The sequence below is a fragment of the Crocodylus siamensis genome, chromosome 1, assembly GCF_052110815.1.
Source record: "Crocodylus siamensis isolate JL-2025a chromosome 1, ASM5211081v1, whole genome shotgun sequence".
Classification (NCBI taxonomy): domain Eukaryota; kingdom Metazoa; phylum Chordata; order Crocodylia; family Crocodylidae; genus Crocodylus; species Crocodylus siamensis.
In genome coordinates this window covers 291635830-291649797 of record NC_143395.1, presented here as the reverse complement: position 1 = coordinate 291649797, position 13968 = coordinate 291635830, and the positions used below count along the sequence as shown (strand labels likewise).

At 42.8% G+C, this 13968-nt stretch overlaps 1 protein-coding gene across 7 annotated transcripts in view; it reads right to left on the bottom strand.

Moving 5' to 3' along the window:
* PPP2R3B (protein phosphatase 2 regulatory subunit B''beta) overlaps nt 1–13968 on the bottom strand; it is an 87775-nt gene that overhangs the window by 55969 nt on the left and 17838 nt on the right. The window contains exon 1 of one of the 7 annotated variants that reach the window (XM_090064554.1): nt 5010–5336. The exons of the other annotated variants lie outside the window; for them this stretch is intronic. Coding sequence (XP_089920680.1) covers nt 5010–5156 — 147 coding nt within the window. The 5' untranslated portion in view covers nt 5157–5336. Of the gene's footprint in view, nt 1–5009; nt 5337–13968 lie in introns of those variants that run through there. 7 annotated transcript variants of the gene reach the window in all.

The following is a 13968-nucleotide window of genomic DNA, read 5'->3' as shown; positions in this document are numbered from 1 at the left end:
GGCCCAGGCTGGAAGCAGGGGCGGGTTCCAAGCTGGTGCTGAGTTTGGGGAGAAAAGCGGCCCCTTGCCCACCCCATGCCTGGCACTCCATGCTGTGGCTGCTCGCAGCCTGCATTGGGCTGCCAGTGCCTGCTCAGGACAGCTCCATGCAGGCTGCGAGTAGCTGCAGCAGGGAGCACCAGCCATGGGGCAGGCAAGGGGCCGCTTTTCCCTACACTCAACACCAGCTTTTTCCCAGCTGGTGAGCAGGGAGTCAGGGTTGTGCAATGCCCCCGACCTGTACCGTGGGGCTGGGGGCCACTGGGAGTGGGCAAGTGCGGCAGCCAGCAGGAGCATGGGGCCTGCACAGGTGTCCCAGGGCCAGCGCCAGCAGGGCCCAGAGCAGGGTGGCAGGACCATGGGGTTCCAGCTGGCAGGGACCCTATGAAGCTGGGCCAGCTCCCCCTCTCCCTGCTGGTGCAGCCCAGCCCCGCTCCACAGACCCCTGCCAGCCTGTGCCCCGCTTTGGGCCCTACCAGTGCTGGCCCTGGGACATTGATCCCAAGATGGTGACCAGGAGGTGGGGCACATGTCAAAGGGCAGGGCTACCCATGTGGCCCTCAACAGCCTGCCAAAACTGGGTAAAGTAGCCCTCAACCCAAAATAATTGCCCATCCCCGTTATAGATAGTACAATATGCTGTGGCTTGTAGACTCAACTATTAAATGTTCTTCTGGAAAGATTTCAGTGATTTGGTGGGAAAGGCAGGGGGAATAAAAAGATCACTAAAAAAAACTTTCAGCTATAGTTGCCTTTAAGGAGCTAAAAGAACATTTTAAAAGGGGGCAAAGCAGGGATGGGGGGGAGAAGCAGCAAGAAAGTTGTAAGAATTAAGAGCTAAAGGAGCTCCGTCTACAGGCTGATTAGGCTATTACTTCAGATGGAAATAAAACCCGTATATACAAGTTCAGAAGAAAAAAAACTGAAGAAAGGGTAGTTTAAAATTCAGACAATGGCTTTTCCTGCTGAAAGCAAGTAGCACTGAGATTAAAATCACTCTTAAATGATAAATCTACAATGCCATATTAACAGCTGGACCATTTCATAAGGCTCGTAAACAGCAAAGGTTTTTTTTAGTTCACCAAATACCAGGATATCAGTGTGAATTATGTATACACATGTATTTTTGATATAATGCTTTTTCCTCACAACCTCAAATAGAGCTTTCCTTACATGACTGAATTAGTAATGTGGCTGACGTGCTAGCTCTGTGACAGTTAGGGATGTCACCAACTGCTGTGTGGAAAGAAACACTCTACTCAGCTATCAGCAAGTAATAAACCTTTCAGTTCACATCTTTCAGTTTCCAGCACAGTTGATGCATCACAACATGTTCTTACTCTAGAGTTTCAGGAAAACTGATGAGCAGAATGGATATAGCTGCCTTTTCCAGTATTACAAGAATTACATTCAATAAGCGTAACTGCTTAAAGGAGTAATTAAAAGCTCTCAACTAGTTCCTTTCACATATGATCAATGCAAATTTCTCACTTAAACTTTGTGGATGAGTAGAAAAGTACTTTTAAGCATCAGGGGTAAGGCATTTTTGGACAGAGGCAGCTACTCTCCCCCTGCCCCCCCCCCCCCGCCAGTTGTGAAAGGCCCATTCGGTTGCTTAAAAGGGCTTCCCTAGAAAAAGCGATTCTTCCTCTATTTTACCCCAAGTAATAAAAACAGCTGCTAGGAAATAGCCTGTCCCCGGGCTCTACTGAACCACCCAGTTTACCAAAAATTCCTCTTTCAGTCCTGTAGAAGAAACTTTCACAAAAAAAGCGATTCGTTTGGCTCCATTAAACACTGCTGCAGAAAAGGATATCGTGCTTCGAGTTGTTTACGTTCAGAGCTCTGGGCTAAAAAGCCCACTGACTCATCAAAATTCCAGGAGCCATTATAGCTCCATCAATCAGCCTGAACAAACTCGTAACAAATGTTTTAGCAAATGTTCATACCGGTTTAAAATCAAAAGCTTGATATACAGTACATCAGGTTTTGCTTCTTTTTTAGGTATTGACCCCACCTATAGTGTTAATAGCTATAAGTCTGGTACAGGAAATCTAGCATTTGCCTAACAAGTCAAATATTTCATTCAAACACTATTTTTAAGAAGTATGGAAAGAATCTGCAAACAGCTTGGACCTCCCTTTTTTTCACTGGTTTAAAAAGTATGAAGGCCCAAGAGATTTACCTCCTAAATTTAGGAATTAGAAAATTAAAGTTGCCCTAGCTCATTTAAGAGACAAGAGAGGTGACAGTATCATGACTGTCAAAGTAACAGTGTAATTAAAATGACTTGTCTATTTAAAACTTGTTAACAGCTACACAATTTCAACATAAGCATCCTTAAGGAGGGCCCATTACAACTTACTCCGAAACATCAAGTCCATAGCAGGCACAAACATTACAATTAACAGCCGAATAGATAATATCTTTAAAAAATTCAACCACCCTGCTCCTTCATTTCAATTGCTAGTGCTCATAAAACATTAAAAGAAAAGTAGAAGTTCAGTTTCACCCCTCACCCTTCTGTAAATATTAGAAGCAATTCATTTTGTGCAATGTTACATGTTGTAACAATGTTTTTAAAATTATTGGCATCCATATGTTAAACTGAAATTTATGCAAAAGCAAAAATGTTTCAACTCAGATTGAAAGCGATTAGTAAAGGTTCATTCCTGTCCCACATTAAGAACTACAACTGGTGTTACAATGTATGCAAGTTAACATTTGCAAGTTCCATAGAGGAGGTTTTATTCAAGTTTGGTTTAGCTGCATGTACATACCCTTAATGTGTGTACTCATAATCTGTCTACATGATCTTTAGGGGTTCCTTCATTTACGTTTTTTTCTTTTCCCAAATCACTTAGTTTATCTAAAGTACTTGGACTGATAAAATAGCTCAAGGTAATCTTACCCTGTAGGCGGCCCCTTAATATTTTTAGCAAAAAGATGATACATATACATAAACACACACACTTAAATATAAAAGTCTGCCTCCAGCTGTGTTCCCCACCCTCTAAGAATTTAATCTTGCATCTTTTGATACATAGAGTTAAATTATACATATGGCATTTTAGTTTGTTGCACTTCTCCAGCTGCCTTCAGGTAGTATACTTTTTCTATTGACAACACCAACTAGAACAGTAATAAAATGACATCTCGTACAGAATACTTTAAGATAGCAGGATCAGTTTTGGAACTTTGCTTTAAAATGAGAGATGATCTTTTCAGACAACTCAGTTTGACCAAAACTGACATATTAGTATTTAATGCACTTAATCCAATATATTAATCTAATTGGGTCATGAGGCTCCCTGGCCTTCTCTTGAAGGTCACCTGAAAGGGACACCAGACTATGAGAATTTGAATTAAGATTTCAACTCACAAGCCATATTTAGATTATATTGATTTTAAATTCCAAAATCTAAGAACTTGAGTTTGGCTGTCACTCTTTAGAACAAAGAGGTAGAACAGTTTCATGCATGAAATACAAATGTCAATGTTTGGGAATAGTGGTGTCCCCAATTCATGAAAAAACATTAATGAGTGGCTGAAAAATTCATTAACTCTTGTTCTTTCAGAGCTATAAAAAAAAAAAAAAAAAAAAAAAAGTTTATCCTTAGGTGTCACCCAAACACAGATTTTTGGTACTTGTGGTTGCATTGACTGAGCTAGAGCTGTCCAACTTCTAGAAGGGCTGGGAACTGTAGGCCCCCCAGCCATACAGGCTCCAAACCCTTGAGCTTCATACCACACCACACCACACCACACCCTCTCTCCGCCACCCTGCCCTGCTTCCCCATGTGCCATGCGAGTCCCCACACCGTCACCACAGTGTCGGCTACAAATGCATGTTGAGAGCCCTCTTCTCCCTGCCACACTGCATGGGACCCCAATAACCCACACAAGACCAACAAGTCCTTTGGCTTCAATACATCAAATCATACAGCACTTTCATATGCGTGGGCACAGCAGTGTGGTTCCACTACATGGTGAATGACTCCCATTGCACTGTACTGGTACCAATGCCACAGAAGGTCCCCATGTCCATGTGCTGCATTGGCATGCCCCACCCCCAGGGGTTCTAGTAGGCAGCAGAAGCTGGAGGAGCCTGGCGACTACAGCAGCAGCAGCGGCAGCAGCAAGAGAGCAAAAAGGAGGGAGTAACATCCAGACCAGGAGCCCAGGGGCTGCAGTTTAACCCCTAGGGGACTGCATGTGGTTTATGGGCCACAAACTGAACAGCCCTGGATTAGGCAATCCTAGCTAGGCTAGTACATTTCGGGAAGAAAAAGTTACAAGATAGTTTGCTTAAAAGCACCCATATTCTGAAGAATGTACACAAATCAGCAGCATTTCTATTATGTACTCCTAATTAAACTCTTCACAAAATAGTAGACTTAACACAATGGCTGCAAAGTAGCAATTAGGCACACACGATGCATAGCAACAACTTCTCAACTGCAGTCATTAGACCCAAACACAGAGTTTGAAATGTTAGTGCCTTAAAGCACCTCATATTACGCAACTCAAAATATAGATATCAATAAATGCACTTGTGTTTGAGTAAAGCTTTATTTAGCCTACTTCCACTTGTTTTTGTGCACCTACTTTCAGCAAGGAATAAAATACAGCTTGTATAGAAGTGTGCACAGTGCAAGGGAAATACTATAGTATTAAACATGCCACGCTTATCAATTCATAAACATCTGCAGAGGTTATGCATGTGGTTATTATGCTAAATAACTTAAATATTTATTTTGGCTTGCAACAAGTTCACAATTCAAAACAGCAGGAAAGTGCAATAGAAGTCCCTCCCTTCAATATAATATTTGTGCTTTTTAAAACAAACACCCACCCAAAGTCACTCAAATATGCCTACTTAACTTTTTTCCAGTCATAAAAAACATGACAGACTTGAAAGTTATGCCTTCACAAGGAGAAGCATTATTATACAAAAGACAAAAACAAACCTGGACCTGCTGGAAAGCTTTCAGTCTCTTCTTAAATCTAGAAGGTAAAACAAAATCACATCCTCGAGCTAGCAATGCCAATTCCTTTCTTAGATCAGGATCTTGTCTCAAGGAAATCTCCTTTATCCTCATGCTTTCAGATTTCATATAATGTCTGTATGTGCCAGTCCAGGCTCTCAAGTGCCGGTTGTAAATATAGCAGAGCCCTTCTGTTATCACAGTGCCACTTAAAGCAGCAGCTGCGCTTTAGTTGTGTGGTATTCGAAGAGAGCCAGCTCAACTAGCCTGCTCCATACATTAAAGGGAACTTGGCTGGGATCACAGCAGACTGGAAAGGCACTTTGGGGGCCTGCCCTCTGCATGCATTCCAGAATCTAAACAAGATAGTACGGTTCCCCAAACAGGTTGTTTCTTTCCATCGATATAAACTCTTCCCACTTTTTTTTTTCTTTAAAAACACAACCCTGAAGGAATGTAAAGATGCCAGTGTTGGGCGGTTTGTAGCTACCACTAAGACCTCCTATTTCCTTCGGTCACAAAATGCTAACTTCAGCTACATGTCACTGAAGACTAAATTCTTATTACACAGCAAATACATTCCTTGCAAGTCCTCCAGCTCTTTATCAGGGGACTGCCATGTTAGAATGCATAAGGAAAGAACTGCAAGATAAATTACAATTAAACTTGCAGAGATAAATTTCGTTTCATGAAATGAAAATTATGCACTTGTCTGTAATGTTGCAATATGAGTCTGCATTCACAGTCAAGTGATTTCTACCTGAACTGTTTACAAAAAACAGGAATAAAAAACAGTGGAACACTATTATAAAAAAAATCAAGACTTGCAGATAGCAAGCTAAAACTAGGAAAGAGAAGATTTAGTGATGGGACCTCAAAGTGCTTAGTCAGGACAAAATTTTCTTGCCTAAATAAAAGTATGCTAGTGTCAAATGAAGACACACCCTAAAGGAGACTTCACTGATCGTGTTTCAACAGCATTACAGTTAGAAGCTGCCAATCTCAGGCCCTTATTTTTCAATTTATTGTAGCTCTTTAGGGCTGAGGCTTCATTAGAGTACAGAAAATCCTCCCAAATTAACTGATAAATAGTATTGCTTTAAAGTTAAACTAAGAGAATGGCATTCTGTTTACCATCCCCATTCAGTATATAAGAAGTTTCAGTTCTCCCCTACATTTTTGTGGGTTTTTAAAAAGTTTTTAAACTACATATGCCGCAACTTTGTATGCATCCAAGTAACTGAACTATTATGCAGCACAGCAGGTACATTACACACATGCAAAAAGAAAACTTAAGACTTTTTGTAAGCAAGGAAGTTACAGATCCTAATGTGACCACAAGTCTTAGTTTTTAATACATAAAACAGAGAAATTGAAATTGGGCCTCCTTACAGGGCCGCAGAACACTGGAAAGCAACAACGGACAAAAGGTGGGAAACTAATGAATATTTATTTGTGTTAGATGAAGAGCATTTCATTTTCCCTGATCACTTTGACCTTGGTATGAAGTATTTTTCTGGAAAGTGAGGGTATAAGCAATGAACAGACTAGGTGAGAGTCAGACATGTTGGGGACAGTATGGATTAAAAGTAGGGGTACACAAAGATTTTGGGGGCCGATACCGATAGTTGATTTTTAAGGAGGCATATCGACTGATACCAATCTGCTTCCTAGTACAGCTGCATCCAGCTGCTAAGTCTGTTGTGGTAGAAGGGGAGCGGGAGAGGAAAGGGGCATAGGGGAGCAGATCAATGTCCCCCACAGTGGGAGAGGAGTGGGCCTGGGGCAGGGCAGGGCAGAGGATGGAGCCATGGATTGTCTGGGAAGCAGCTGCTGCCGCTGTGTGCACCCTGGGAGGGCACGGGCTCATGAAGCTGCATAGGCATGGGTGGGGTGGGCTGCAGCTGTGAGCTGGGGCCAGAGCTGTGCCAGGCTGTTCCCGGTGAGGGGGGCTGGGAGGGATGTTACTGGGCAGGGGGGCAGGTGGGCAGGCAAACGGCTGCAGCCACCCAAAATTTCACCATAGCCTCCCCCCCCCACTGCTGCGCACCTCAAACGCAGCCTGGCTGAACCACCAGTCCGCAGCTGCGGCCTGCTCTGCCTGTACCCCGTGCAGATCCTGTACTTGGGTCAAAGTTAGGGACTGAGACAAAGAAAAGTGTTTCATAGTTGGCAACCCCCCACCCCCCTAACAAAACAGAACCCTTGGCAGACTCCCAAAAACCCCATAAAGTGATATCTATAGAGACTGCAACAGATATGAAAGAATCTCAACAACTGGTACAAAGATGCAGGATTGCTATCCTGAATGATCTGTATGACCTAGTGAAGCTGTTCAGGCTAAATTCAATCCTCATGCTGTAGCTTACGCATACCCCTATGGGTACTTAAAGAGGTCATAGCAGAACTGATGTGGCTGATAATGTGATGTATGCTGTGTGCATGTGTACAGGCACAGCACAGCATGCAGGTGGCCAGGAACACAGCCCAGCAGGGTGGAGATCAGCCAGGTCCGGCTGGTAAGTCTGCTGTGAGCGAAGGGGGAGGGGGGTAGCATGACTGAGGTTCCTGCAGTGAGGGAGGGAGTAGGGCTGGGCACCGACTGAGCTGTGTGTAGGGGAGGCGGGGACAGCTCCTGCTGCTACCCACACTGGTCAGGACATAGGGTAGAGTATGCCCCTGGATCTATGCATGGGGCGAGGGTGGGCAGGCAGGCAACAACAGTGCTGAAGGGGGCTTGAGGGACTACAGCAAGTTCTGGAGTAACTACAGCCTCTCTTGTAGCCCCCCCTCTTAGCGCCGCCGCCGCCCATCCCAATGTAAGCTGGGAAGTGCCTGGCGCACACCTGGCCCCAGGCCACAGCAGTAGTCTGCCCTGCCCTGTATGCAGATCTGGGGGCACATACACCCCATGCCCTCTTGGGGTGCATGCAGCAGCAGGAGCTGCCCCACACAAGCCATTCCATGCTCTGCCCAAGCTGTGAAGCACTTGCCCCTGCTCGAACCCCAGGGCTGCTCCGTCCCTCACCATGGGGACCTCAATCTGCTCCCCTCTTAAAAAGAAGAAGAAAAAAAAAAAAATATAAAGGGCTACATGAGCTGAAACTGAGACAAAAGGGGTATACTTGTTAAAAAAGGTTGAAAACCCCTGCTGTAGCTTATCAGATTGCAGGGTCTTTTGATAACAGGTATTAAGTCAAGCTAGACGTCACCCCCATGGAGGGGAAGAAGAGAATCCAGCAATTTGTAAATGTTGAGTAATTATCATGCCCCAACTTGGAGAGCCCATGAAAGTTGTATTCAAAAAGTTAAGAGAAAGAAGAAGTGCATCTCTACACCTGGCACAACACATATACCATTAAATGGTTGCCAAGGAAGAACGCAAAAAATTGGAATGTGTGGTAATTTCTAAGACATTTTAAAGCAGAAAAAACAGCAAACTATCCGAATGTAGAAGCAAGCTACAAAAATGAGACCTTATTAAGGCTGCATAGAAAACTAATGATCTGAAAGATCAAAAAGGAATAGTACTCAAAGTAGAAGCAAGGACACATTTCTAAGGATGAGGATTCAAACAAACAAAACAATCGCCCCAATACACACACACTCCTCAATGCAAAGGGAGGGGGAAAAAAATCCCCAAAACAAAACAGTTGCAACTAGCAAGGGACCTAAAAAGGCAATAAAAAAAGGTTCTGTAGGTATTTTAGAAGCAAGAGGACAATCAAAGAAAGACACAAGTTTTGTTACTTGATGGACAATGTAAGCAAACAATAAGATGTTGAGAAGGCAGAGGCAGCATTGTTATAAAAGTGATAGTTCAGAAAATATACAAAGAAGCATGATTTGCTAGGCAATGTCCTTTACTGAACCAAGTTGGTCAAATAAAAGTTACCATGCAAATACTACTTCTTACACCAATAAGACTAAAATGAACAGAACACATATTCACCTTTTGGTGCGGGAAGGACAAATCTTAGACTGAATTCCACCATTTTTAAACCAGTCTACGTGCGCCAAACTTCCTGTTACGGGTATAGACAACTTATATCAGTAAAAGTGTAATGTCTGTACTGACCCAAAGACTATACACTGAAAAAACTAGAATGGCATAAAGCCTGAGATTACCTGGTTATGTCAGAGTAACCAGAAAACTAGAAAAAAAAAAACATTAAACAGATTGTGAGCACCAAGGGCACCTGTAGACATGCAGGGATGCTGCTCTGATGCACTGAAATTAGAGTGCATTGGAGCAGACTTGACTGAGTGTACTAATTGACACATTCCTGGTGCCAGGCATTTTTTTTTTAAAAAGGGAAGGGGCTCTCCTAGGGGAAAATCTTAAGGGTGGATTCCAAGAAACACTGACTTTAGCTATTATGTTTGACAGACATTTCTCAAGCCACCATGCAAGTAGGTACGTGAAACAGTTTGCTCCAGAACATTTGCCAGCTTTCAGTTGAGGCAGTTCAATCGCTGCAAAAATGCAAGATTCCTAACATTTTATGCTTGTCTTCATAGTGGAAGGCTTCTATATTTTTAGAAAGCCAATTGTTGCTGCACTACAGAGACTATGGAAATCAATCTCATATGCTTCCTTCTCTCATCTTGCATTATGGAAATCATGTTGACTTCTGAAACACTAGCACCTGTTACAACTCCTGGTAAAGAACTTTTTCCCACTAACTATTTTCATATCTTGTCTTAATGCCTGCTTCTTTTGTTTAATCCAGAATGTGGGGATTACAGAGGAGTATGTTATCACAACATTTATGTAATATTTAGTGTAGTGCAGCCAAAACAAACCCCACGGTTACAATATGAAATATAAAAATGTAAGCCACATCAGAGAATCAATCTAAACCAACTTCTTACATTTGTACAGTGTATGGGTTCCCCCTCTTTATATTAATACTTATTATAGATGCACGTTTTCCAATACTGCGTAGATGGAAAGTTCTCCCCCTTTATCCAGCAAAAAGTATGCAGCACATGATATTTAGGCTGTATTTTAACACAAAGCAATGAAGGTCAAGACGAATCTTACACTAAAGGTTAAAAAAAGCCCTTTCCTTGTAGACTTAATAAATTCAGAAAGCAATCAAGAATACAGGACAAAAAATAAGCCACAGTTTGAAGAGTTTTTTCTATCCAATTTAAAAATGTAGAATGGAAATTAAAATAGTTTTTACAGTACACTGAAGAATTAAACACCCCCCCCCACCCCCTTTACTCCAGCTTGTCTGAACTATTTTTATCTGGACTCTCCTTTGCCTTTCAGCAAGGACTTTAAATAGTTCTACTGCAGCCAAATGAGAGGTTGTTTGCATTCCTGGAATATCTGTTTATATGTGGAAGCCTTGTATCAGCATTAGACTTGGATGCAGAAAGAATAGCTTTCCTCCCTTTATATTTGGGTCTACTCTTTGCTTTGTTGTACACAGCCAAGCCTACATTTTCAATATAGCAGATTTCACAGTGTTTAAGGTGCAGCACTTTAGAAGGTCTACACAGCAGTTCATATGGCTTTAGGACAGTAGCTCTCAACATTTTTAGACTTAATACACTCCAAAAAAAAAAAAAGGTGTGTCAGCTCTTAGCTTTCACTTGTTTTTGACTACAGAAAATAGAGCAATTGTTCTGTTGCAAAGAACTCATGAAGACCACAAGACACCATGTTTTTAAGATTACAAATTCCTCTTTGAAATCTCTAGGTTTATCTTGTGAATCACGTTCGCACACGCAGTGCTGTTAACACTGCATAGAATCCTGCTATACCCTTGAAAGGATCTCAAGATACCCCAGGGTCACACCACCTTGGTTGAGAATCACTGCTCCAAAACTACATGCTTAGTGAAAAGTTCTGTAAAACGACTAGTGAAAAAAGAAGTCTGTTCTACTATGGCTTAGCATTACTTCCTACTACTAAGATTTATATAGACTATTTCTTGCAGTAAAGCCATCTTCAATTCTATAATAAATTCATGTATTTGATTCAGTTAATTAAGGTCAAGATTTGTTTTTTTTTTTAAAAAAAAATCAGTAATATAGTTGATATGAAGTTCAATATTTGGATGTCTCCACATTGTTTTCAGTATTTGTGCTGAGAAATAAATTCACCAACTATAAGGGGAAACTGGATATTCTAAAGATGTTCACAGACAGCCGATTCATTTGAGATCATGGTTGAAGTATATTAAGTGAAGGAATCCTGCTAAAATGAACAGTGAAGCAATTGTGTTGACATTTCCCCCCAGTTTGACAATTTTATTTACAATGATGAGAGGATTAAGTAGTTCACATGCCTCAACTACAGTTGTCAGGCTCTCTGAAGGCAGAAGAACCCCAAACTGATGTACAATGGTTTATCCCACCACAGCATGGGAAGGGGCAGAAGGTAGGGAACAGTGTATTTAAAATGGAATCAGAAATTCAAGAGCACAGGTGTTAGATCTCACCTTGCTAGAGTAGTGTTAGGCCACCATAAAAAACAAACAAACAAAACACACACACAAAAAAAACTTACTTGTTACTCTGACTCCAATCACCATGCTCATCAAAAAGAAATTAGAATCATTATATCCTTGTGCTGGATCACCCTAACTGAGGTCAGAGTGTGCTCTACAGTTTAATGTAAGCAGCCTCTTTGTAAAAGCTAACCCACAAAAACAAAAGCTATAACTTAAATGTATAAGCTCAGGTGCCTAAATATAGTTTAGTACCTGACATTTCCATTATCAGAAAGAAAGAAGGAAGCTTGGAGGGTGATAAACATACGTGAACCATTCTAACATGGTACCAATTGGGAACCAGTTTACAGTTGTGCAAGTACCCAGCTCCACATGCCTTGCAGTGGGTTATGGTAGATGCTTATACGCAGGCTTTGGGGATCCCTGGGTGTGAGTGTTTTAGCTTTCTGACTTTTCCTAAAAACTTACTGCAAGTAAAACTTTAGTAGACCATAAGTTTGTTTAACTGGGGGGGGGGCAGGGGAAGGGAAATGGAAGGTGCTTGGAACCATTATTTTTTGGGTCCCAGGAGCTATGAGAGGCATGTTGAGGGGCTGCAGTTAGTCAATTAGAGTGAGGACACCATTGGCTCTCAGAAAAGCACTTATTCAATAAGTAATGCTAGGAAATTCGTTGATAAAAATGTGCCAGCAAAAAGAAAAAACAAACAAACAGGGCAGCAGAGTTCTGTCTGCATAGCAGGGAAGCCAGTTGCAATAATGGGGTGGGGGAGCAGGTGAGAAGGGTTGAGCAACAATGCTACATGGGATGCCTTGAAAGACCCCAAAAAATCAGGCCCAAGTCATGGAAACCTTGGTGCCCACATAACACTGAAACAGATTACAGGGAACCAGTTCAAAATAGTACTTGATTTTCTAGGTATACTTTTGAAGTGCACCAGGCAGCTTGAAACCAGGCTTGCAGCATGCTTGTCTACTCCAAGTTGAATCTGAATTTTAAGCATTCTATGCATTGCGCACATCCACACACAGGGGCTCAGTCTTCAAAACCAGGCCACTAAGTGCTTGAACTCAGACACCAGTATTTAAGGATATAAATTCTACTCTTATCAAAGGCAAGCCCTTTAAAATTATTAAGGGACTACATCCCGGTTTTATTTAAGGACTGTGCAGAGATTAAGGAGGTTGTTTTGAGGTTTGTCTATAAGAACAGGTATATTTATGAGTTGTCTGATATAAAAAAAAAAACCAAACAAACAAAAACACCCCATACTGGATTTGCACCAATAAAAGGGAAATTGACATTAATCTGCAATCTGCTTCCTTTGGCTGGTGTAGCCAATAATGTCACTGATAAATGCCACTTGCATGTCCACAGCTGCAGCACGCATGCAGCCAGGAATGTAGCCCAGCAGGTTGGGAGAACAGTATCTGGTCCATTGTGGGGAGGGGGGGAAAAGAGCAGGAGAGGCCAGATCAAAGCTTCCAGTGAGGGAGAGAGTGGGGCAGGTGCTGCCCAGCTAGGGTGGGGTGCAGAGCACGGGAGGCAGCTTCCCACCGTTACATGCACCCTCAGGGGAGGCATATGCTCCTTGGACTTGTGCAGGGCAAGAGTGGTGGGCAACTCACTGTGGGCTCAGGGGCTGGATCATCCTCTTCCTGGTTGGGGGGCAGGGGGATGGGCTGGGGCTGCGCTTGGGGTAGGCAAGCTAGGAGACGGGACTATGGAGAATTTTGGGGTGGCTGTAGTCTCCCTGCCTATCCCAAGCACAGCCCCAGCCCAGCCCTTGCCAGGAAGAGGCTGGAACAGTCCCTGGCCCCAAGCCTGCAGTAGGCAATCCGCCCTTGCCCCACACACAATTTGGAGGACACATGCCCCTCCATGCCTCCCCAGAGAGGTGCCTGCAGCAGTGTGGAGCTGCCCCCCTGTCACATGAGCTGCCTACAGCTCTGTCCCTTCCCCACCCTGTCTGGGTAGTGCCTGCCCCTGCTCCAGCCCCATTCCCTCCCTCACTGTGGGAATGTCAATCTGTGACTCCCCCCTCCCATGCCCCTTCCCTCCCTCCCAGACTTACTGGCTGAACACTGCTCTCCAAGCTGCCTGGCTGCATATTGGCTAGGAGATCAGTATTGGCCGATATGGCTGGTAATAAATCAGCCATTAGTATAAAAAAATCTTTATCAGTGCACGCCACTTAGTCCGGCATTGTGACACATTATGACTTTATAAAGTTGTGTAGAGTGTTTCCAAAACTTAACTGCTTCTAGATGGCTGTTTTTACCTTGTATCACCTTGACTTAAAAGCTAATAGCAGAGTAAATTGGTACATGGAGAGGTAGTTTTAAAAATACATGAATGACAACTCTTAACACTTAGCTACTTCCAACATGGTACCAGCTGTTCAGTGCTTCATTACTCTGACATGAACTCAATTTAACTAATCCTTTCAAAAACGCATTTGTACCTTGGAA